Source organism: Crassostrea angulata, chromosome 4 (genome assembly GCF_025612915.1).
Source record: "Crassostrea angulata isolate pt1a10 chromosome 4, ASM2561291v2, whole genome shotgun sequence".
Lineage (NCBI taxonomy): Eukaryota > Metazoa > Mollusca > Bivalvia > Ostreida > Ostreidae > Magallana > Magallana angulata.
This window is the reverse complement of record NC_069114.1, coordinates 19,372,785-19,397,209: the sequence shown is the minus strand read 5'-3', so window position 1 is coordinate 19,397,209 and position 24,425 is coordinate 19,372,785. Positions and strand designations below refer to the sequence as shown.

The 24,425-nt window shown below is 34.8% G+C and overlaps 3 protein-coding genes and 1 long non-coding RNA gene across 4 annotated transcripts; 1 reads left to right on the top strand and 3 right to left on the bottom strand.

Moving 5' to 3' along the window:
* Positions 1-248: 248 nt before the first annotated feature.
* Positions 249-4,018, top strand: LOC128179771 (patched domain-containing protein 3-like). Its single transcript, XM_052847354.1, has 3 exons — positions 249-1,260; positions 1,472-1,678; positions 2,514-4,018. The coding sequence occupies exons 1-3, from the start codon at positions 249-251 to the stop codon at positions 4,016-4,018; spliced, it is 2,724 nt and encodes a 907-aa protein (XP_052703314.1).
* Positions 4,019-15,970: 11,952 nt separating this feature from the next.
* LOC128182142 (uncharacterized) lies at positions 15,971-17,397 on the bottom strand. The gene is made up of 2 exons (XM_052850753.1): positions 16,723-17,397; positions 15,971-16,630 (listed from the first exon to the last, which is right to left on the bottom strand). The coding sequence occupies exons 1-2, from the start codon at positions 17,395-17,397 to the stop codon at positions 15,971-15,973; spliced, it is 1,335 nt and encodes a 444-aa protein (XP_052706713.1).
* LOC128182141 (uncharacterized) lies at positions 17,397-19,538 on the bottom strand. The gene has a single exon (XM_052850752.1). The coding sequence runs from the start codon at positions 19,536-19,538 to the stop codon at positions 17,397-17,399; it is 2,142 nt and encodes a 713-aa protein (XP_052706712.1).
* Positions 19,539-21,048: 1,510 nt separating this feature from the next.
* LOC128179791 (uncharacterized) lies at positions 21,049-21,428 on the bottom strand. Its single transcript, XR_008243138.1, has 2 exons — positions 21,331-21,428; positions 21,049-21,112 (listed from the first exon to the last, which is right to left on the bottom strand). It is a non-coding gene; the product is annotated as an uncharacterized LOC128179791 (long non-coding RNA).
* Between the last annotated feature and the right edge of the window lie 2,997 nt (positions 21,429-24,425).

The window sequence follows — 24,425 nt, the reverse complement described above, 5'->3', positions numbered from 1 at the left end:
GAAACAAATATTTTCTGATACCAAAATATATCAGCTTTTTCTTTAAGCAACAATGTGAATGTTTTTTTTTTGTTATGAACTCCAATCATTACAAAACGAATTCAACCAAAAATAATCACTAAATTTGCATAAGATGTGCATGTACACCTTGAATAACTACTTTGTTTTTTTTTTTTTTTTTTTTTTTTTTGTTTTTGTTTTTTTCATTCTTAGACGACAAAATTTTTGCTGAACTACATTAATTTGAAATGGAAAAAGGAAATGGAAAAATCGACAAATGCATTGCGATTTATGAAAGTAAAATAGAAAACCTTTTCACAAAACTAGGATCTGTTCTTTCAAAACATCCAAAGAAAACGCTGACATGCTGTGTGTTGGTAAATATTTTGCTATCGCTAGGTATGATCAATATAAAATTCCAATACGATGTGGAGACACTATACATCCCAGTTGACAGCAAATCAATTAAGGACCGAAACAGCATTGAAGCATTATATGAGGATCCAACTGGATCCAACTTTGCAGCATATCAGTTAACAAGAGAAGGTCTCTATGCAGACATTCTGATTATGTCTAGAGATAACTCGAGCATCATGAAAACAGAATATATTACTGAAATCAACCTCATAGACAATTACATTCGACAACAAATAACAACTCACGACATTGGAACATCCCTCTATAAATATGAGAACATTTGTGCATTAGGTCCAAGTGGATGTGAAGTGGTGGGAGGTATCTTATTATCTCCACAATTTCAAAGAGAATTTCTTAACAGAAATGTGACGTTTCCCGTTTATAATAGAGTTTCTTTGGCTACTTTGTTTGCAAAACCAGTATCAAAAAGTGGTCGTTTGATACACACGATAGGTCTTAGGATGCGTTATTATCTTCGACAAAACACAACCGCTGTATCCAGATTGTCTCAACAATGGGCGAACGTTTTCATCAAAAATATGAAAACGTTGAAAACAAATTTGACTTCAATTGCTTTTTCCAATTCTGAATCATTGAGTAATGAATTAGACAATATACAAGAGAGTGCAACAGTGTATTTCCTTGTAACCTTACTTCTGATGGTTGCTTATGCATCTATTTCTTCGGCTCCTTTCAACTGCAACAACGTGGCGAATCGGGTGAATTTGGCATTTGCGGGTATCTTTGCATCTTTATTATCGATAGCTTCTTCTTTCGGGATAGTCATGGCTTTTGGGGTGGAATTCACGACAGTCGCAGGAGTGATTCCTTTCCTTATTATAGGTAAGATAAAACAAAACACTTTTACCATTAAGTCAGATGATCATGATTGCTTAATTATTGGAGTTTAACAATATATATATATATATATATATATATATATATATATATATATATATATATATATATATATATATATATATATATATTTATATATATATATATGTGTGTGTGTGTGTGTGTGTGTGTGTGTGTGTGTGTGTGTATTTTTTAGGCATTGGAATTGACGACATGTTTATCCTTTTATCCGGTATGGCTGATGCCCCTCCAATATCTTCGTCCACAATCGAGGAGCGGATGGCATTTATGTTGAAAAAGAGTGGCATAGCAATAACCATCACGTCTTTAACGGACATGCTAGCATTCATCATTGGAGCATCTGCTGTATTTGTCAGCATTAGAATATTTTGTATATACACAGGTAAAATATAGTTTGAGTGCTAATACATATATTTTAATACATAATTTAAACGTTATGTAATTAATTTGTAAGAAGATGGGGGAATAAGATAAGAATAAGATAAGGCGCAAATGCCCATTCGGTTTAGTAGTGAAATACAATTTTGAATTTATTTTTTCCCAATTAAATATATTTAAATATATTATAATACAAGTTTGCATAGCACAATTTCTAACTATTTTCAGTTTTTAATATATTTAACAAAGGATTAAAAAAATATATTGTCTGTAATTTTGGTGGTATCGAACCCATAACATAAAAACCCTAGATATTTAAGGTTAGCTTAACATGTCAGGTACTCTAACCACTGAGCCATTTCAGACACAACAAAGGGGGTTGTTTAAATATCATGAATGACTTTGGCCACGAATTAATGGACTTGTATTATTTTTTCAAAACGTTCAATTGTTGGGATACAAAATGATATTTTTAATGTATAGTGGGTCATCTCTCCACATTTTTGTTGATTGAAATCGGTTTGTTTTCCAAAAGCCCTTATATAGACTATGAGAAAAATATGGAGCACAGACCCACTCTATAAAAGTAAATGCCTTGAAGTTCTAAAAAATGACAGTATTTGCAGGTTTTGATACGTATACGCCTGTTTGAGTCAATATCTTCCAAGTATTGAATATATCCATAGGTTAAAAATCAATGATTTGTTAAATATATATTGTTTTAAATGATTTCTTTAAAAAATATCAGATTTATTGATACTTTAATTTTTCAGTAGCTTGTCCGACTATGTATGGGCATTTTACACGCCTTATCCACCCATCTTCTTTGTGTTTTACAGCTGTTGCAGTTTTTTTCTGTTATATGAACCAACTGTTTTTGCTGTGTCCTGCAATTGCTATCAACGAGAACCGTACTGAACAGAAAAGACATTTTTGTTGCTGTGCCCTACGAGTTAAATCTAAAGAAAGCTACAGGAAAAGGTCGAAGTGTTTTATTCAGTGTTTTGCCGGTCATCAGCCAAAAAGTCGAGACGACGTTGAAAGTCCAATGGAAAAGTACCCGAAGAGATTGATGTATTTAATTCTTCAGGCCAAGATAGGAAAACTTGCAGTAGCGCTAATGTTTTTGATTTACATTGTTAGTTCTATTTATGGAACGTTGAATTTAAAACATGGACTTGACACTTACAATTTGGTTTCAAAAGAGTCTTATTACTATAAATATGGTATTTGGGATAAAACTTATTTTACCTCGGAACCGTTGGTTTCGGTGTTTATAAAAGATAATCATCAATATAATTCGCCTTACTTTCAAAGCAACTTACGTTCACTCATCCTTACTGTAATAAAGGATAAGAAGATAGATGACAATTTTGAAATCAATTGGTTAGAAGCTTACAAAATGTCTCCTTTTTATACCAACGCCTCAGAGAATAATTTTACAGTAGGATTGGTGGATTTTCTTCAATCACCACAGGGGCAAATGTACTCGAACGATATTGTAATAAATAAAACAAATCTCGAAATCCTCTCGTCAAAAGTTCACCTAAAAACTTTTGATTTAAAAACTTCTGAAGAAAAAGGAGATTTCATGATACGTATTAGGCATATTGAAAAACAAGCACCCTTTCACTGCATTATTTTTAGTCCGATTTTTATACTCTGTGAACAATATATTCAAATTATGCCAACAACACTGCAGACGGTTGGTATTACTTTGGTGGTAATTCTGTTAATCAAATTTTTGTTCATGCCAATTTTACTTGTAGTTTTTGTAGTGGCATTGACGCTGCTGAGCATTATTGTGGGAATATTTGGATTCATGTACTATTGGGACCTTTCTCTCAATTCAATGACGATGATTCATCTGGTGATGAGTGTAGGGTTTTCGGTTGATTTTAGTGTCCACATCTGCCATGCCTTCTTGTCTCTACGATGTGACGACCGCGATGAGGTGCTAAGAAAAACCTTGAACGTAACGGGCGGACCTATCTTTAATGCCGCATTATCTTCGATGCTTGGTGTTATTATTCTGATTCTCTCTAACAATTACGTATTCCTGTGTTTCGGAATTTTAATGTTTATGGTCTTAGGATTCGGATTGTTCCATGCCTGTTTATTTTTACCGTTATTTTTATACTTTTTGATGCCTTGTTTCCTCAAACAGGATAAGAATAACGCTATTGGACCAAGAAAGGGTACAGTAGAATTGAATCATCTTGAAACTTTCACGATATATGACCCTAAACTTTTCAAAAGTAAAACTAATCTCAATAATTTTTTTGCTGGTTGTGACGAGTCGGAATTCATACCTAACAAAACTGATTCAGTGCCTCCAAACTAAAAAAAAACTAAGCTCAAAAGTCATAAATATAATTAATGCTTATGCTTTTTATGACGTCATTTTTGTTTTAGTATTTTTTTCAAACTAAATTGAGTTTACCTTGAATGAAATACCGGATCCGATTTCGTTATCGATACTAGTATAAAGGTTCACTTTCTTACTTTCTTTTTTTTATTCAAATATATGACCACTCAATACAATGACGTTCAAACTATACGAAAAAATACTTAACTAGTTCTCTTCCTTTCTTATGGAGCATATGGCTGCTACGGTCATTTTCGATCTTTTTCAGTTTTCGGTCCTTTCCCTTATTCCAGGTTTTTCAATCACTTTCCTGGTCTTTCATTCTTTTTTTTCCAGCTATGCAGTGGTCGATCTTGTTTTTATTACCTTGTGGGCTCCAGTATTATGCCTCTTATGTCATTGTTTTTGGGCGTTTCCATGTGTCGCCAATCCATCGCCATGATTTTATTTTATCTAAAGTCTGTTGTTTCTGCCTTATACACTCCAATAACTGCTCATTGCATGGGTCTTCAGGTCCTCGCAGAAAATAAAAAGGCAATGTTAAACCGGATGCTAAGGGGGAAATAATCTGCTTGCACATATTACAGCCTGGTTCTGCGCGATATTATAACCAAGGAAACCAGGTTAGCACACTGTTTGTCGGGATCGGGATTCCATGCACATGTTTAAATGCGCTATAGGATACTTGTAAAATTGTCGATGAACAGTACAAAACACAATGTGTTTCCATGCAATTCAAAGTGGTTACAGAAACAGCGTTCCTAAAGTGATGTGAATTTTAAGCATCAATGAATACGTTAATGTTATTCCGAAACTATAGCATACATCAAATAACATATATCCGATGTTTTGTTTTGTTTTTGTTTTTTTTTTCAAAATAGCTTACCTATACTTTTTGTAGACGAGGTATGTGCACTTACCGATTAACATTTTACGCATTTAGGCATTATTAAAAAAGTATGTGATTCTATTTATGTGATCTTATTTAATACACTAGATGGAATATTAACACTTTACACATTGTTATGATATGATGCTTAATATGTTGAACCAGATTTTTTTTTTCATTTTTGTATATACTTTGTCCGATTTTTTCCTTATTTTATTATTTAAAATTGAAATAAAAACAAACTGCTTTTTATTGCATTTATTTCAAACCAGTGAATGGGTATTTAGTGTATCTCTCTTTTGAATTTTGTTCTTAAGGTCAATTTACAACATACTTTCCATTACTGTCCCAAATAAGAATTTTAGATAAAAACAGTCTGGAGGGGGGGGGGGTCTACGTTAAACTTCCCATTTTTATGCATATATCATTTATCCAAATAGACGTAGAATACAATAATCTGTTCATTAATTTTTAACAGTGCGACATTTAAGTCCGGACAAGACACTGTCCGAACTTTTAGCTTCCCTTTCTGTTGGACATAATACTTTTGTTTATATATTTTGGTGGGACATTTTACCTAATCCTATCATGTCAACATGAATGTACACATTGCTCTAGTTTTCTAATAACTGTCTCTCAAATATTAAAGTCCCATGGAAGAATGGTGGGATTTATCATCCCATCTACAATCCCACAAAAATTCCATGGGAGAAAAAGTACTGTGGCATAAATTGTCCCATGTGGGAGAAAAAACCCCACCATTGTTAAAAGATGGGATTAATTTTCCCATATAGGACAAAAAATCCCACATAATAAAGAAAATGGGATATATCCCATGATTTTTTACATAGGAGAAATTTTCCCAAATATCACAGATATTTTTCTCATGATTTCTCATAATAAATTATTTTCTTTTGTTATTTCACCTTAATTTGCACATAACATTAAACTCTGTATCATTGTAATTGATTGGATCAACAAATGTACATACATTTAAAGTTTTCATCTGATATTAATCTTTTAAAGACATGTGAGAATGTATCGTGTTGATTTTCCAAAATACTGTAGGTGCATGTTTGCTATAAAATGCAGATTCTAATCCTCAAAAAATAGTTATCATTTGGTTTTTCATTTTTAATCCATAAAATTAGACTTTCTTGTTATATATCTCTTAGGAACTTAATTTCATTACATATTATATAGCTCTTTCTGGTAATTACCATAGGCGCTTCTCACCTAAAATCAGTGTATAAAAAATCCATTCCGAAAAAAGATGAGGATTTGGCACAATAGTCCAATCCACACTTTCAAAAGTTGTTCTCCTTTGTTGGGTCAACCCAAAGGTCAAAAGGGAACAACAAACTTTTCCCTTCTTTATGCAACCAAATATTTGGGCTCCTTGTGAAGAAATCTCTTGGAATTTAATTTAGTCCTTCGATGTGTGGGTTGCCCCAACTTGGGGCACTCTACTTTCACAGCGGAAACAGATTTTTAATGTCAAATGACGAAGTTACAACCCTCTAAACTACAAAGACTACTGTGAGAAATGTATGGGTTTTTCCCCAAAGATTGAGACCAAGGGACATAACTTTTGTAAAGTGTGGATTGGTTTATGATGTATAGATGGTGAGCGTCTAACAGGTGCAGTTCTTTACCTCAGCAGATAAGAATGACCATTGTTGCTGTGCAGTACTAATGCAACGCTCAAAAAATACTTTATGCATATTGTAAGCAACGAAATTTTTACCCAATGATGACGATTTTTTCATATCTAATGCTCATAAACTTCTCATATTTCTCATGTAGTCATTTCTCAACTCTGATCAGACTGATGTTCCCAGTGATGTTCCCAGTTTCCATCTAGGAGAGTAATAATTATGTTGAATTACGAACCCGATTGTTAAATCCCCCCCCCCCCCCCTTTAAACGAATTTGGAATACTAAGACAATCTCATATCATGTTTCATGGAGTCAGGTGCACAGAACAAGAACCACATCACCACGCTCATCGTCAATAACGGCGATTGTCTACGCCGCATTGTTACCCATTGTACGCATTTTTTTTTAATAAAAGAGAGTAAAATATAACATTTGAAAAAAAAAGTTTTATATTGACTTTAAAATCACGCTAAAATGACTGTTTTAAGTTTTTTTAGTTCAATTAAGTCATTAAAGTGAGACTGTTTGGGGTTTTTTTTAATGTGGTTGTTGTTGGTTTGATACATGTAAGAAGGTAACAAGACTTTAAATTGTCGCTAAGTTTAATAAATTTCACAAACGCTATTTTAATAAGTTGGTTGCACCGAGCTCAGCTTGGGCGAGTTTCTTTACTTGTGTACATTACCTGCATACGTGTAAGTAACAGTAGTAGATCAAATAAGTGTATTTTAAAAATACATGCACATCCATACTACAGAAGATCAAAGATGGCAATGTTGCAAACACCAACCCGTAAATTGCCAGACTGTCACCTTGATTAATATTCCTACCCCTCAGTGGTTCGTATTGTATATAATTATATCCCCGACTGTTTAAGACTTGTTACCTGTAATTAAATCCGAGATGTACGGTTCTAGGATAACACAAAAGTGAAATTTTTGTTTAAAATTCAATTCATTGGTTACAATATTATTTCCCTATAAAAGGAATTATATATGAATTAATCATTTATCAATGTTTCATCTCTCTCTCTCTCTCTCTCTCTCTCTCTCATTATTTGCTTGCTTAAGTACTGCTTTAAAGAATACCAGGGACAAACGGTATCTAGACTACCTATAGTGCGGTCAATTATTGATATAATGGAGATCTATGTGTAAAAACATCTGAAAATTTTACTGCGGTCGCATAAGTACTTTTCGAGATATTTGGGGAAATCCCGATTTCACACCTTCAGAACGATTTTTTAATCAAGCCGATTTGGCTCGAGATGAACTGTGGCGTCACGGGGTCAACTGCTATATGAGAAACAATAATATCGTATGAAAACTATTCGATTTCTTGCATTGCTTTTTCGATATACATGTATGATCATTTTTGTGTGTGTTTTTTAAATTTCCTTATTAATCCAGGTAACTAAATATACTGTTGTTTGAGTTTAAACCCATATTTTACCGACCGGACCTTTAATTTTAACATTTAAGGTCTGCCTTTGCTATAAAAGGGTCCGGCCCGTATAAGAAGAGGTCCGCCTAACATAAAAGGTCTGAGGTATACATTTCATTTCTATTTTTTTAATTTCGAGAGTTTTAATTTTAATTCAATTCTAAGTCCCAAACTGAAGGATACCAATCAATTTATCTTTTTAATTATCCATGTATACATGTATTTTTATTATTTCTGTTACTTTGATTAACATAATCAGCACCCATAATCAACCCAACCACCCAGCCCGAAACATTACATGATATGTATGCTCTCTCTTTCTCTCTTTCTCTCTCTCTCTCTCTCTCTCTCTCTCTCTCTCTCTCTCCTGGTGTTTCCATCATGATGATGTGTCTCTCTCCATAACTAAATATTCATGATTAATTTGAGCACTAAAAAGCAACTTTACGGGATAGGCCGTGTGGCTTATTCTATCTTCTTAATATTCATTTTAACAATAAAACGTTTCTAATATTTAACACATTCATTTTAGGTCTTCGACATTAAGAATGTAAACAAGATTTTTGTTTACATAGCAAAGACTTGTAAGCTCAGTAAATCGCTGAAAACTTAACGAATGGCATTCGAATTTTGGCTGCCTATCAAAATTGCCTTAATGATGTATTGTATACATTTAAATCGGAAAAATAATTTATGACCGAAATCGTGACCATGCCCCCTTAAAGAGAATAACATACAGAATTTGACATATGTACAGAAAAAAATACTAGCTAGTTAATTTTTGTTTAAAATATTTGTACATGTAAATTGCACTAACTGTCTCGAATCATTCTGATATCCCCTAAACATTACTTTTCATTTTAATATTGTCAAAGAAAATTAAGAGAGAAGTTAAGATATACAAGTGTAGATAAAAAAAACCCCATAAATAGATCTTATAAATTATTGTTGTTAAAAGAAATATTTTCTCAAGGGAATTCAATGCATTTCTATCTCTTACATTAGGATTTGATAAAAAGGCAAAACAATTGTTTTGTTTGTCATTTGTTTTATATTTTATCTTTGTTTTTGTTTTGATAATCTATCTCAACATAAGAAACGCAATAATCATCACGATGATTTACCATGAGATTATAATCCTTGGTTGTTTTGAAAAAATCTGGAATATACTATCATTAATTAGAAAGTTTTAAAAAATACAATTTTGTTTGGTTCTGGTGACGACTGGACATGCCGGATAAATCATTGATACCTTTGCTGCACATCTACATGTTTAGGTCTATTATATAGCAAATCTTGGTTACTCAATCACTTTCCGTTATTGAGTCTTGCACAGACAAAATCAGAAAAGATTCTGAAAATATCTGAGATACCTCAGTAGAAAAAAAGCAATACTTATGTATTTACCATTACAATAATGCGCTGAAATTTAAAAAAAAAGTCTTGAAAATTCTATCGAAAATTATAAAAGTAAAAAGTACAATTTTGCTTGCTTCTGGTTACGACCAGAACTGACAGACAAGTTATTGATACGTATTCTGCGCATATTCATGAAAAGGTCTATCATAAAGCAAAGATTGGTTGCTGAGATATCGCGCGTACAAAATCAGAAAAGAAACATATCAAATAGATATCTGAAATATCTCAAATGAGGATAATGTATATTTCATTCGAAAGGATCTAATATAGATAGAATTTTTCATTAAAAAAGCAAAAACTTTTAAAAGTCCATTTTTGGTGTCACCCTCGGTGACTACTGAAGTGATGGACTAATAACTGATACACTGTATCTATTCTGCACATTAACATGTTAAGGTCTATTTTATAGCAATGATTGGTTGTTCAGTCACTAGACTTTATTGAGATCTGGCGCGGACAAACTGTGAAAATTAACATCTCAATAAGATCTGAAATATCTCAACAGAAGAAATGCACTTTTCAAGTATTTGCCATTTCAATCCTGTGTAATATTTTAAAAACAATCTGGAAAATTCTATCGAAAATTACAATAATAGAACATAGAATTTTGTTTGTTACCGGTGACGACCAGATATTACAGATGAAATACACTGTATTAATATTTAATAGAAACAATTACAATAAAGTGTGGATATAGCATCCCAACCATTTCGTTTTAAAGCACAGAAGTATGAATTTATAACAAAACGTCAAAAATACATAAACAACGTCGCAGGCGTGCGGCGACTGTCCTTACCTCACGCTCTATATATGTTGTCTTCGGAAACAAATATCGTTTTGCACTAAAATTTTCAGATCTAAATAAATATATGTAAATATAATACAGTTCGAAATTTTGTCATTACAGTGAGTTTTCATGATTTTATTGCAACTGTGACACTACTTTTGGAGCAACCCTAGTATCAATCGTACAGTGTTGTTTATTTGGTGATCTGCAAAGTGTAAATGTCTCCGAATGCTATTCATGTGAAAGTATCATTTAACGTCAAGCTTGAATGATGTAGAGATTATCTGACTGATAATTTTTTTTTCATTTATCACAAGCTCCGATTAAAGGATGTCATAATTTTTCTCCACTTTTCCCTTTGAACAAAATCATTTTTTAATTTTTTATGTAAAAGATGCATCTAATTTTGTGAGGTTTTAAAATGTGAAGTAGTAAACCAAATTAAAATGGTGCCTTAAAGGCGCTCAGACAGCAATCTGAAGATATTTGCCAGGCAGTTTACAAATATATTTCTGCATCAAAACGCTTTGTATCATGGCAATTTTATCACAAATTATATAACTTCTATCATTTTTTGAAACAGAGAGAGAGAGAGAGAGAGAGAGAGAGATTATAAGTTAACAAATTATCAGACGTTTAATCCTTTTTAAAACAACTTACCTTCAATCAGTCAAAAGATGCTTTTTAATTATAAGTACACATTATCCATGTATCATGTAATTAATTTATTTTGTCTTTTCACGCCTTTATAGTTACCACAGTTACGTATACACTACTAAGTATATTATGAATGTATACCCTCTGTCCAGGAAATGCACATGTGCGACCTTTTAGTAATTACATTAAAATAATGATGGACTCTACCTAAAGACGTATGAATTGTTAGTATATTATCATACGTTCCTGGTCTTTTGAAATTAAACAAAGCCGAGGAAAAAAGACAATATTGGTCGTGCAGAACACTACAGTGGAGCCTTTTTTTCTCCAGATTAGGGGTGTATTCTGATTACGTAAGATCTGAATGTCTGCAGGGCTTCATTTACCCGTGTGTAAGTGTCGTGAAATCCTCCGCAAATCTGTATACACCAAAAGTCTCATTAACGTCAAGCTCGAATGATGTAGAGATTATTTGACTGAGTAAATTTTTTTTTTATTTATTACAAGCTCCGATTAAAGAATGTCATAATTTTTCTCCACTTTTCCCTTTGAACTAAATCATTTTTTAATTTTTTATGTAAAAGATACATCTAATTTTGTGAGGTTTTGAAATGTGAAGTAGTAAACCAAATTAAAATGGTGCCTTAAAGGCGCTCAGACAGCAATCTGAAGATAATTGCTAGGCAGTTTAAAAATATATTTCTGCATCAAAACGCTCTGTGTCATAGCAATTTTATCACAAATTATATAACTTCTATCTTTTTTTGAAACCTTAACAGAGAGAGAGAGAGAGGGGGGTAAGGTAAGGGGTGAGTGCCTGCAGGGCTTCATTTATCCGTGTGTAAGTGTCGTCAGATCCTCTGCTAATCCGTATACACCAAAAGAGATTTAAAAACAAAGGGACTATATAGGGTGTTCAAATTATCGAAAAATACTCATGCTTTTATTCTTTTTTAACTCAGATTCGTGAACAATTTGTCAAAATCTAATCCACTATCAATATTTAATATTCTACTAAATAATTTAGTGATACAGGTATACTGTGATGTACCATACGCTAATGGCCGACTGGTTTATATAAACAAAGACATATTTTAAATACATGTAAATAAATGGGCGTTGCAATGATTTTTTCTGATAAATATTGTTACGATCAACAGCTTTGCTTCTATAATGCATTGCAAAATCTTTATCATTTTTAAGTTATCTATAATAGAGTTTACGAGTGTGTTGGCCCCGAAATAAAGGGACCAGCACCTTTTTCTTGATATAGTTAAAAAGAACTTTTGATTTGTACCACTTTTGTAATTTATGTCTCATCAAAATATGAACTGAAAAAAAAAGATACACATCAAAACGTTTGATAATTTTGTATGAAAATTCGTACCCAATTTTCGTGCCTAGGCGAGCGGCAACAAATGGCGCCACTGGCGTAAAACATTATAAAAATCTCAAAAACGTATTAAAGTTTAGATCAAGTCCCATCTTCAGTGGAAAAAATGACTGAAATCGGTCGAATTGTTTTTTGAGAAATCGCGTGCACAAAATTAGTGGAAAAAAAAATGATAATAACTAGATACGATCTCGTAACGAGTAGGTATTCCGTTCAAATTTTAAACGATACGATTAAAATATCAATGAAATTTCAGAATTCCCCCTCAACCACTCCCTTTTAGATAATGTATTCGATTGTCAATATCCTTTGAAATGCTTCACAAAGTGTTCTGCTTTTTCACATACAGCACATTTAAGATTTTAGTCCCCTAAAATCCTTAATTACGTCATAAATGGGTGTGGCATTGAGTTTCAAAAACTGATATTGTAACGATCAAAGACTTTGTTTATATAATGCATTAAAAAATCTTGATCGTTTTTAAGGTATGTGTAAAAGACTTAACGAGTGTCTTTCCCCCTTATTTAAGGGGCCAGTCCCTCTTTCTTGAGATCATTCGAAAGGTCTAACGAATACTAACATTTTCTGTTCTGTTCACGTATCTAAAATTGTTGTTCATTTTTGAGAAACAAATGATTGAATATTTTAGGGGACGGCCCTCTAGATCCTTATTGGGGACAGACATCGGTGTATTGATGACTGGAATCGATAAGAATCATCAATGCAAACATTTTCTCTTGTATGATGCTTAACTAAATATGTCTCCTTCTCTAGATATATTGATTCAAAGTTTATGTACTTTGGCCCCTGAAAATCCCTAATTACATAACAAATGGGCGTTGCATTGATTATTCCTGATGCAATAGATATTGTTATGATCGACAACTTTGCCTCGATAATGCATTACAAAACATTTATCGTTTTAAAGTTATCTGTAATAGAGTTATCGAGTGTCTTGGCCCCTTTTTAAAGGAGTCAGCCCCTTTTTCTTGAATTCTTTGAAAAGGTCTCAGGAATACAAACATTTTTCGTTCTTATACCCATCTATATTTGTTGTTCATATTTGAGATACAAATGATTGAATATTTTATGGGCCAGCCCTCTAAATCCTTAATTGGGACATACATTTGGTGTTTTGATTAATGGAATCGATTAGAATCATCAATGCAGTCATTTTCTCTTCTACAATGCTTAACAAAATATGTCTCCTTCTTTAGATATATTGCGTCAAAGTTTAAGTAATTTGGACCTCAAAATCCATAATTACGTGATAAATAGGCATGGCAATAATTTTACCTGATAGATATTGTTACGATCAACAACTTTGCTTCTATAATGCATTACAAAATCTTTATCGTTTTAAAGTTATTTGTAATAGACTACCTATCCTGAAAATTTTATAGTCATATCTCTGATAGTTTCTGAGATCAGCTCTGCACAACATAGGCCGTAAAATTGTACAAAATGGCCGATAAATCGGTACCGGAAGTGACGATCATTTATGAAAAAATAGTTAAAATCGGTTGAATAGTTTCTGAGAAATCGCCTGCACAAAATTTGGAAAAGATGATAATAATATCTAGATACAATCTCGTTACGAGTAACGAGTAGGTCTTCCGTTCAATTTTTAAAACGATACGATTAAAGTATCAATGCAATTTCAGAATTCCCTTTCAAACGTTAACCCTCTCTTTCAGATAATGTATACGATTGTCAATATGTCACCAGAGAACTTATTTTTTTTTGTTTACATTTAATTTATTTCATATGGAATTGAAATATAAGTATTAATCCTTACATATGTTATCTATCCGATGTTAAATAAACAAAAAAATTCTATTTCCAGTGAGATATCTCAAATATCTCAGATAGCCTTTTTATGTAAATGTTTTACCCACGAGATCTCAGAAAGTCAAGATTCGGATTATTCTGCCTGGTGCAGGCAGATAGCTAACCTTGCACAACGCACAACGCAAACAAAAGTCACACGGGTTTCATAGTTTATTTTGTGTGGAAAACGTTGCCGTCGTGAATAATATTGGTAAAAAACTACAACAAATAGAAATAACAAATTACTAAATAGGAAAATATAGAACCTTACTTCATACATAGAAAAAAAATGTAAATTACTTTAAAGACCATAATGGCGTGCCATACTTTTGAGAATGTTTTATCTGCATAATAAAATTTCCATCTGTAACTATACTTCAACAATACAATTAAATACTGACAAATTTAAGCTATTACTTCAATAAAAAAGACTTACTTAGTGGCTCGAGGCACGCATCTAACAAGATTGAAGCCGATATACAAAGTGAGACCGGACTGGTCAGTAAGGCTGACAGGAAGTGAGTGATTGACCAGATATAGTTAACTTGTACCAAAAAGGATTACCGGATATACTAAACTCAGAGTGGTTAACTTGTACAAAAATATTTCTGAAGAATTTTAAATTTAAACAATAGACAACACACTCCCCGTCTGATATGAAAATATCACTTAATTGCATATACCGTACTCTGTTCACAAAAAAAGTTATTCATGAAACTGTTTTTGTAAATTGTCAACACAATAAGCATAAATGGAATGACACAAAAATATAATTTCAGAAATTGGACGCACATATATACGCGACTGTCCATCTTTGATAACACGAACTTCAAGTTTGCGCACAAGTCCATCTTTGCTAGGAAACACTCTTTCAACAAGTCCTGTCGGCCAATGGTTGCGATGTGCATCACTGTCCTTCAAAAGAACGACATCACCAACTTGGATGTTATCTCGAGTGTCTTTCCATTTTCGTCGCACTTGTAGACTCTGCAGGTATTCATTTTTCCAACGACACCAAAATTTCTCCGCTAGAGACTGAACAAATGTCCATTGAATGTTATAAACTTCGCTGACACTGAGATTTTTAAAATCCTCGTTTGAATCAACGGTTTTTTGAGTAAGTAAAACAGCTGGAGACAAAACGCAAGGTGCTTCAGGGTCGGTGGATACAGGTACCAGTGGACGGGCGTTGGCTATCGCTGTCGCTTCAGCCATAAACGTGCTAAGGACTTCATGGGTAATTCTTGTGTGCTTAGAATCCAGTAAGATTGAATCAATGAATCGTCTGATTACACCAATTAAGCGCTTCCAAGCGCCTCCCATGTGAGAAGAGAACGGAGTGTTAAATTTCCAAACTGCTCCTTGCAACAGTAAGAAGGATTTTATCGAGGGGTCTTCTACAAAAACAGCGTTTATTCCAAGTTCACGAGTTCCACCAATGAAATTTGTCCCTCTGTCTGAATAAAACTCTTTCACTTTTCCTCTAATATATGTAAAGCGACGTAAGGCGTTGATGAATGACGAAGAAGTCATCTCCTCAATTACTTCTATGTGGACACCACGGCATGATAAACATGCAAACAATACGGCCCATCGTTTAGAGTTCGCAGAACCACCACGTGTTCGACGCGTGACAACATTCCAAGGTCCAAAACAGTCGACACCAACGTAGGTAAATGGAGGACAAGGGGTTAGTCGTTCCTCAGGTAGGTCTGCCATCTTTTGAGAAGCAAGGCTACCACGAAGTCGACGACACTTTACACAATTTGATAGAATGGAATATACAAGTCTTTTACAGCCCGTTATCCAATATCCTGCTGCTCTGATGGCCCCGGCGGTTAGATGGCGTCCTTAATGACGAATAACTTCATGGAAGTGGAGTACGAGAAGTTTTGCAATGTAGTTTTGATTTGGAATGAGGATTGGATTCTTCTCTCCCAGAGATAATTCAGGACTTAGTTTAAGTCTCCCTCCAACACGCAGAACTCCGAATGAATCAAGGAATGGGTCAAGTCGTGACACTTTGCTGCTTCTGGGAATTGGTTGGCCACTATTAAGGTTTTCTATTTCCTTACTGTACGACTCCTGTTGAATTTGTTTAATGATGAACATTTCTGTTTCTCTGTAGATATCTGGTTCGTCTTCACTTTCACTGCTCACTTGAAATGTATCTCTGACAAAACGTTTCAAAGTCTTAAAGGCCACAACGAGATTTTTCCAGGTCGAGAATCTAGCAAAACGACGGGAGTCAAAGACGATCTCAGTTGTAATTTGAGTTTTGCTAGAAATAACATCTTGGCGGATTTCTTTGTCAGTTTCAGGATTGATGAGAGGATAGAAGTTTTGATCATATCCGGAGAATTTTTCAACCATTGAGGTCCAGTTAGTAGTAATTGCTTTATGTGAATATCTTGTTGCAACATCAGCTGGATTTTTGAGACGTAAGACCACTGAGACGGAGACGAGACTTGGTGAATTTTTTCCACACGGTTTGTAACATACACAAAAAATCTACGGGTTTTGTTACAAATGTAACCCAAGACGATTCTACTGTCAGAATAGTAATGAAATCGATCTTGAGGAATCTTCAAGTAGTCACAAACTGCTTCTCCAAACTCTGTGGCGAGAACTGCTGCGCACAGTTCGAGTCTCGGTATTGTGTGACCTTTCAGAGGTGCCAGTTTAGATTTTCCCATTAGAAATCCAAGAGAAGTTTCTCCAAATTCATCTGTCACTTGAAGATATGCCACCGCAGCTATCGCATGTTCTGACGCGTCTGAAAAGACATGAACATCCACTTGATGAGCCAAAGAAATGGAAGTGGCTACAATCATTCGGGGAACTCTGAAGTTATTAACAGATTGTAATGAATCAATCCAGATTCGCCATCTTCTCAAATGTTCCTCCGTAAGTGGTTCATCCCAGTGACATCCAGGAGATACAAGTTCACGGTGTAGAATTTTTCCACTGATAGTGACTGGAGAAATAAATCCCATGGGATCAAATATACTGTTCATTGTCGATAGAAGGCCTCTGCGGGTGTAAGGTTTTTCAGCATTAGAGATTTTGAACACAAACATATCACAGTTTAAGTCCCACTGCATTCCTAAACTGTGTTGTACAGGTAAGTTGCATATGTCTGCACAATGATCTAGTTCCTTCAAATCGCTTCCTAGGTCATCTATAGGAAATGATTTCATCACATTCACACTGTTTGAAGCGATTTTGTGGAGACAAATGTTTCCGTTGTTTTTCAGTGTTGCTTGTGTTTTTCTCATCAGGTTAATTGCTTCGCTTCTGATTCTGTAGCAAGCGACGTCAGTCCATCATTGACGTAAAAGGTGTTGTAAACAAATTTACGAACATCATCGTCACCAACAGATGATGCTTTTCGAGGTCGATAGGTGGCAACAGCTGGAGATGGTGTGTTACCGAAAACGTGAGTTTTCATTCGGTATTGTATTAAAGGTTTTTCAAAGTTGCTATCCTCGTACCAAAAGAATCTGAGGTAATCACGATGATCCTCATGAACACGAAATGCATAAGACATTTGCTGAATGTCACCACTGATAGCAATTGCATTTTCACGGAAACGCATGAGGATTCCAACAAGGTTGTTTGTTAAGTCTGGTCCAGACATTAACACACTGTTCAATGGAACGTCTTGAAACACAGCCGACGAGTCGAATACTCCTCGGATTTGATCCGGTTTTATCGAATTGTACACCCCAAAAAGGGGTAAATACCAGCATTGCCCAGGTATGTCGGAAGGAGCAACTTCTGCTGCCCCACTAGCTAAGACTTTTGACATGAATGAAAAGAAGTGTTGTCGTTTGTGATGATCTTTCTTTAAACTTGTGTTGAGGATTAAAGCACGTTTCCAGGCCTGTGAATAATTGTTAGGTATCACTGGTTTTGACTCCTTGAAAGGTAATGGTGCGGACCAAAAACCATCAGTGTCTTTGTGGAACTCTGCGTCCATAAGAGCTACAAACTTGCGGTCCTCAACAGAAGGTCTAATCTTGTTGTCAAATGGTGTTCGTATGAATATGTCATCATCATTGTCCTTGACATTGATATTGTTGTGACACACTGGAAAGGTGGTGCACCTTCCGTCATTAAGAATATGCGTTTTGTTAACATTCACTTCCTTTGGAGGATGAACTTTACTAATACAAATTTCACCGATGACGACCCATCCTAGTGGAAGACGTTGAGCAAAGGGTTTACCTTGGCTGCCAGTAATGTGGTCGCGCACATGATGTACATCAGGTAAGTCACGTCCTATGAGCAGTTCAACATTCACATTGCGATCTAGGGGTGGTATGAAAGGTGCAATGCATTGTAGATGCGGTTGTGATTGAGCGACTTTGGGAGTAGATATTTCAAGATGTTCACTAGGAATAGAATCACATTCAATGACTTCCGGTAAGTTGAATGTAGTTGTACCATCCAAGGCTTTGACACATAATCCGTTCACACGGCGTCCAGCGACTGTCGTTACACCGGAGCATGACGTAAGAGTGTAGGGTTTATATTCTCCTGTAACTCCGAGTCGATCTATCAGATAAGGGGACACCAGCGTCCGGTTGCTCTGGTCATCGATTGTCGCATAAACACGGATAACTTTCGCAGGGTTTGATTGACAAAACACGTCCACTAAAACGATCTTCCCGCATGAACGACTCCCATGTTTTCCTTCTTCATACTCCCCGCCATTGCTTAAGGCAGTTTTCACTGTTGAGACTGGTGTAGGGGATTCGGGTTTTGAAGGACGACGATCAATGTGCATCGCTGTGACATGATAAGGATTACCACAAATATCACATTTAATGTCCGCTGTACAATTTTTGGACACATGACTTTGTGAGGCACAACATCGGAAACATAATTTCTTATCACGTAGAATGTTTTGACGCTCACGTAGTGATTTTCTTTTGAAGCCACGGCATTCGTTCAAAGAATGTCCAGCACTGTGTATGGGACAACGTGTTGACGGAGTTGATGATACAATTTCAACTTTACGAGAAGTGACTGCGCCAGTAGGTCTAGGTTTGTTGTATGCCATGTTTGTGTTTGTGGACGGTTTACATACAAGTCCAGGATCGTTACGGATTTCACACATTTCACGGATGAACTCGACAAAAAAGGAAAATGGAGGGAATGCTACATCATTCCGTTTTTTATATCCAGCTGCTTGAGAGGTCCACTTGTCTTGTAGAGATATGGGTAGTTTGGCAACTATGGGTAGTACTCCAGTAGATGAATTGAAGTAGCTCAGACAAATTTCGTATTTTGGATTAGTCATCGCCGATTCAATTTCGGTGAGAATGTCCACGAGATCATACAATTTGGCATGATCTTTATTTGTGAGGGTAGGGAACCAGTGTAGTTTCTGTTTTAGAGCATGTTCCACCATCTCAGGTCTCCCATATTTATCGTTCAGTCTATCCCAAATACGCTTTACACCTAGGCTAGGATTGTGGGTGTTTGCGGAGCGTGCGTGCAAACTTTGACGACTCTGGACCCAACCATTTCACAAGTAAATCCATTTCCTCAAACTTTGTGACACCAAGTTCTAGTATAACACTCCGGAATGAAGAACTCCAAGAATTGAAATTTTCTGGACGATCATCAAAGTTGATGAATCTTGTGAGTAGAAAATCTTTGCGTAGCAAAAACTTTGAAAAGTCGGCCATTGTCGAAGTGTTGTCTGTCCGTTGTGGTACTAGATTTGGAGCAGTAATCATATGAGGCAATGAATTTGTAGTAACACAAACTTGATGCATCGAATTCGAGGGAACGAACACTTGAGAAGCTGCATTCAATGGAGCACTCCGTTGATCAACTGAATTTGTAACACGCATCTGAGGCACTGAATTTGAAGGAACACTCATTTGAGACACTGAATTTAAAGGGACATTCACTTCAGACACTGAATTTAAAGGGACATTCATTTGAGACACTGAATTTTGAGAAGCACAAACTTGAGGCACTGAAATCGAGGTAGAACAAACTGGATTCACTGAATTAGAGGACGGACACAATTGATGCATTTGATGAATTGGAATTGAAGGAACACAACCTTGATTAACTGCATTTAGATATCCCGGATGTCGGTCATCCGCCTCTGGATGTTGAACACTGATTGGTGGATTCTGTTAAAAATATGGTTGATTTTGTTGAATGTGGCCATCCTCGGTATTTGAAGGGATATGGTCGTGTTTGAGGATAAACGCACTCGTCATCTGTTCCATTGAGTAGATCGGAAGATCAATCTTTTCTTCTTCTGTGAAGTCCGCTTCTGCTGAGATGATTTCTTTCTCCTGTCTGACGATACTAATTTTTGCTTCGATATCAGTTTTTTGTTTTAAAAGCTCACCTTCTCTCTTGATCAGCTCTAGTTTTGCCCTTTCAGCTTGCGCTTTAGGCTCTTTGAAAACTTGATACATTAGACGACACATGACTTAGTGTGTTAAGGAGTTCAAATTTGGTTTCCTTCAACTCATCACTTGTTCTTTTTACAATTGAAAAGCATTTGTTCATTGAAACTTCTAAATAAATTCATTTAACAAGTTGACCGCCTCCTCTGTATTTTGAGAAAGTAGATATTTCTTATAGTCTTCGCTAGTGATACAGAAATCTTTGAATTTCGCAGAAATTAAACGTTCTACTTCTCTTATATTGCGGAAGTCCTTTGCGCATGTTCCAGATGTTACAAGAGCATCCTCCACTTCCGCCCAGGTTTCATCGGTTTTTCTTTTCAGCTTTTCACACTGTTCGTTGAACATGACGAGGCCTTTCGGTGTGAGTTTCCGTATTCGTCGATCCGCAGCAGACATGCCAAACGAATTCACTAATTTTTTACTATTCTGCCTGGTGCAGGCAGATAGCTAACCTTGCACAACGCACAACGCAAACAAAAGTCACACAGGTTTCATAGTTTATTTTGTGTGGAAAACGTTGCCGTCGTGAATAATATTGGTAAAAAAACTACAACAAATAGAAATAACAAATTACTAAATAGGAAAATATAGAACCTTACTTCATACATAGAAAAAATATGTAAATTACTTTAAAGACCATAATGGCGTGCCATACTTTTGAGAATGTTTTTATCTGCATAATAAAATTTCCATCTGTAACTATACTTCAACAATACAATTAAATACTGACAAATTTAAGCTATTACTTCAATAAAAAAGACTTACTTAGTGGCTCGAGGCACGCATCTAACAAGATTGAAGCCAATAGACAAAGTGAGACCGGACTGGTCAGTAAGGCTGACAGGAAGTGAGTGATTGACCAGATATAGTTAACTTGTACCAAAAAGGATTACCGGATATACTAAACTCAGTGTGGTTAACTTGTACAAAAATATTTCTGAAGAATTTTAAATTTAAACAATAGACAACACACGGATGATAGACATTTTAGAGAACTTGCGTTTAACCGCTTTCATTTTGTCAACTGTCACTTCCGGTCCTCACCGGAAGGGTTCAAAGAAATCAAGCTGTTTAAAAGTTTAACTGTTTTTCTTTGACAATTTTAGTAAAATTGATAAACAATAAAGTTCAGTTGTCTAATATTCAAGAAATACTATCTTTTATTTTCAATAAGCATTTCCGTTTGTCCATTTTCTGACAAGAGACAAAAAATAATGACTCCACGAGATCTAAAAAACGGTGACGAATTGAACAACCAAACTTTGTTGGATAATAGCCCTTAGTATCCATCCATGTATATATTATTTTGTTTGATTTGTCGTCACTTCCGGTCGTCATCGGAAGCACTTAAAAAATAATTTTTTCCCCATATTTTATTCTTTTACATGGGATGAATATATCAGTATACATTCTTATATATGTTAACTATACAATGTTGAATAAGCAAACATATCTACTTTCGGTGAGATATATCAAATATCTTAGGTACATATCCTTTTTGACAAATTTGATACCCACGAGATTTTAGTCACTGTAAGTGATTGAGACATGAAACTTTTATGAATGATAGACAATTGATTGAAAATGTGTTTTAAAGGTTTTATTTTGTCAACCGTCACTTCTGATCCTCACCTGAAGGGTTCAAACTTTTCATGTTTTTAACATGTCTAACGGATGTTCTTGGGTGTTTCATCTAGTATGATAAACAGTGATGAACACTAGGCAAATGAACAAGAAATACTGGCTTTTAATTTCACTAATCACTACCGTTCGTCTGTTTCCATCTGAAGACAAAAAACCTAGTTTCACCAGGATCTCAGATTTGGAAGAGAGTATCGATATTTCATCGTATCATATAAAACAAAGCGGACGGAAGACCTACTCGTAACGAGATATAGTCATTTTCAAGTTATTTGTAATAGATTTTACGAGTCTCTTGGCCCGTAAAAAAGGGGCCAGCCCCTTTTTCTTGATTTTGTCGGAAAGAACTTTTGATGCTTAACCACTTTAGTTATATATGTCTTTACAAAATATGAACTGATAAAAAAAATATATCTCAAAACGTATGAAAATTTTTAATGAAAAGTCGTACCAAATTTTCGTGTTTAAAAGAGCTCACAGAAATGGCGCCACTGGCGTATAACAAAATAATAGTGCACAACATCAAACTATAGACTACCTATCTTGAAAATTTCATAGTCATACTCATAGATCAGCTCTGCAAAAAATATGTCGTCAAAAGTAAGAAAATCAGCCGTATATCGGGACCGGAAGTGACGACAACAAAAAATTCACTAAAATATAAATTCAGCTAATTTCCCATCGTCTCTGAAAAAAGTGCTGAGATTGGTCGAATAGTTTCAAGAAATCGCGCGTACAAAATTCGGGGAAAAAGAATAATTAACTACGAAAATAATTAGGTCTTCCGCTGGAAACAGAAGACCATAATAATAATAATAATAACTAGATCTCGTTACGAGTAACGAATATGTCTTCTGTCCGATTTGTTTTAGATGATACAATGATATATCGATACTCTCAGCCAAATCTGAGATCCTTGTGAAACTAGGTTTTTTTAATCTCGAGACTGGAAACGGACGAACGAAGGTGATTAATGGAAAAAAGGCTAGTAGTTCTTGTACATTTGCCTAGTGTACTTCATTGTTTTTTATGCTAGATAAAACACCTAAGAAAGTTTGTTAAATTTGTTAAAAATATGAATTGTTTGAACCCTTCCGGTGAGCACCGGAAGTGACGGTTAACAAAATTAAACCCGTTAAACACATCTTCAATCAAATCTCTATCATTCATAAAAGTTTCATGTCTCAATCACTTATAGTGACTAATATCTCGCGGGTATCAAATTTATAAAAAGGATAGCTACATAAGATATTTGATATAACTCACAGGAAGTAGAATTACATTGCTTATTTAGCATTGTAAAGTTAACATATATAGGATCGTGTACTGATATATTCATTCTATGTAAACTATACAAAATAAGGGGAAACATATTTTTTAAGTGCTTCCTGTGACGACCAGAAGTGACGACTAATCAATCAAAATAAGGTAAACACAGATACATACTTCAAGCTATTATCCAACAAAGTTTGGCTGCTCAAGTCGTCACTGTTTTTGAGGTCTTGTGGAGTCATTGTTTTTTGTCTCTTGACAGGAAATAGACAAACGGAAATGCACAGTGAAAATAAAAGTTAGTATTTCATGAACATAAGACAACTGTACTTTATTGTTTATCATGAACTCTTCCGATGATGACCAGAAGTGACGGTTCACAAAGTGAATATGGTTTAACACCTTTTCTATCAAATGTTTATCATCTTTCCTAGTTTCGTGTATTGATCGCTTGACCTTCTAACATCTTGTGGTGAAACATTTATTTAAAAAACGCTATCTGAGATATTTGAGATATCTCACTGGAAGTAGAATTTCTTTATTTATTTAACATCGAATAGATGACATCTGTAAGGATTAATACTTATACTTAAATTCTATATGAAATATAATAATACAAAACAATTAAGTGCTTCCGGTGACGACCGGAAGTTATGACGAACAAAACAAAATAATTTAAAGACATCTACAACTATAGATCTATTATCGTACAAAGTCTAAATGTTCAAGTCCTCATCATTATTGAGACCTTAATGTCTCAATAATCAATACATCAAGAGTGTGTGAAAACATTGACAACTTCGGAGGCAGTAAAGATCGTGGGGTCAAGATCAAGGGAGATATAACCCCCTTGGAATTATACCTGGTGGTACCAGTTCAGCCCAAATTTGGGACGAGGAAATAATAGCCATATGGGTCTCCTGCACTGCCTTGTAACTTGTTTGATG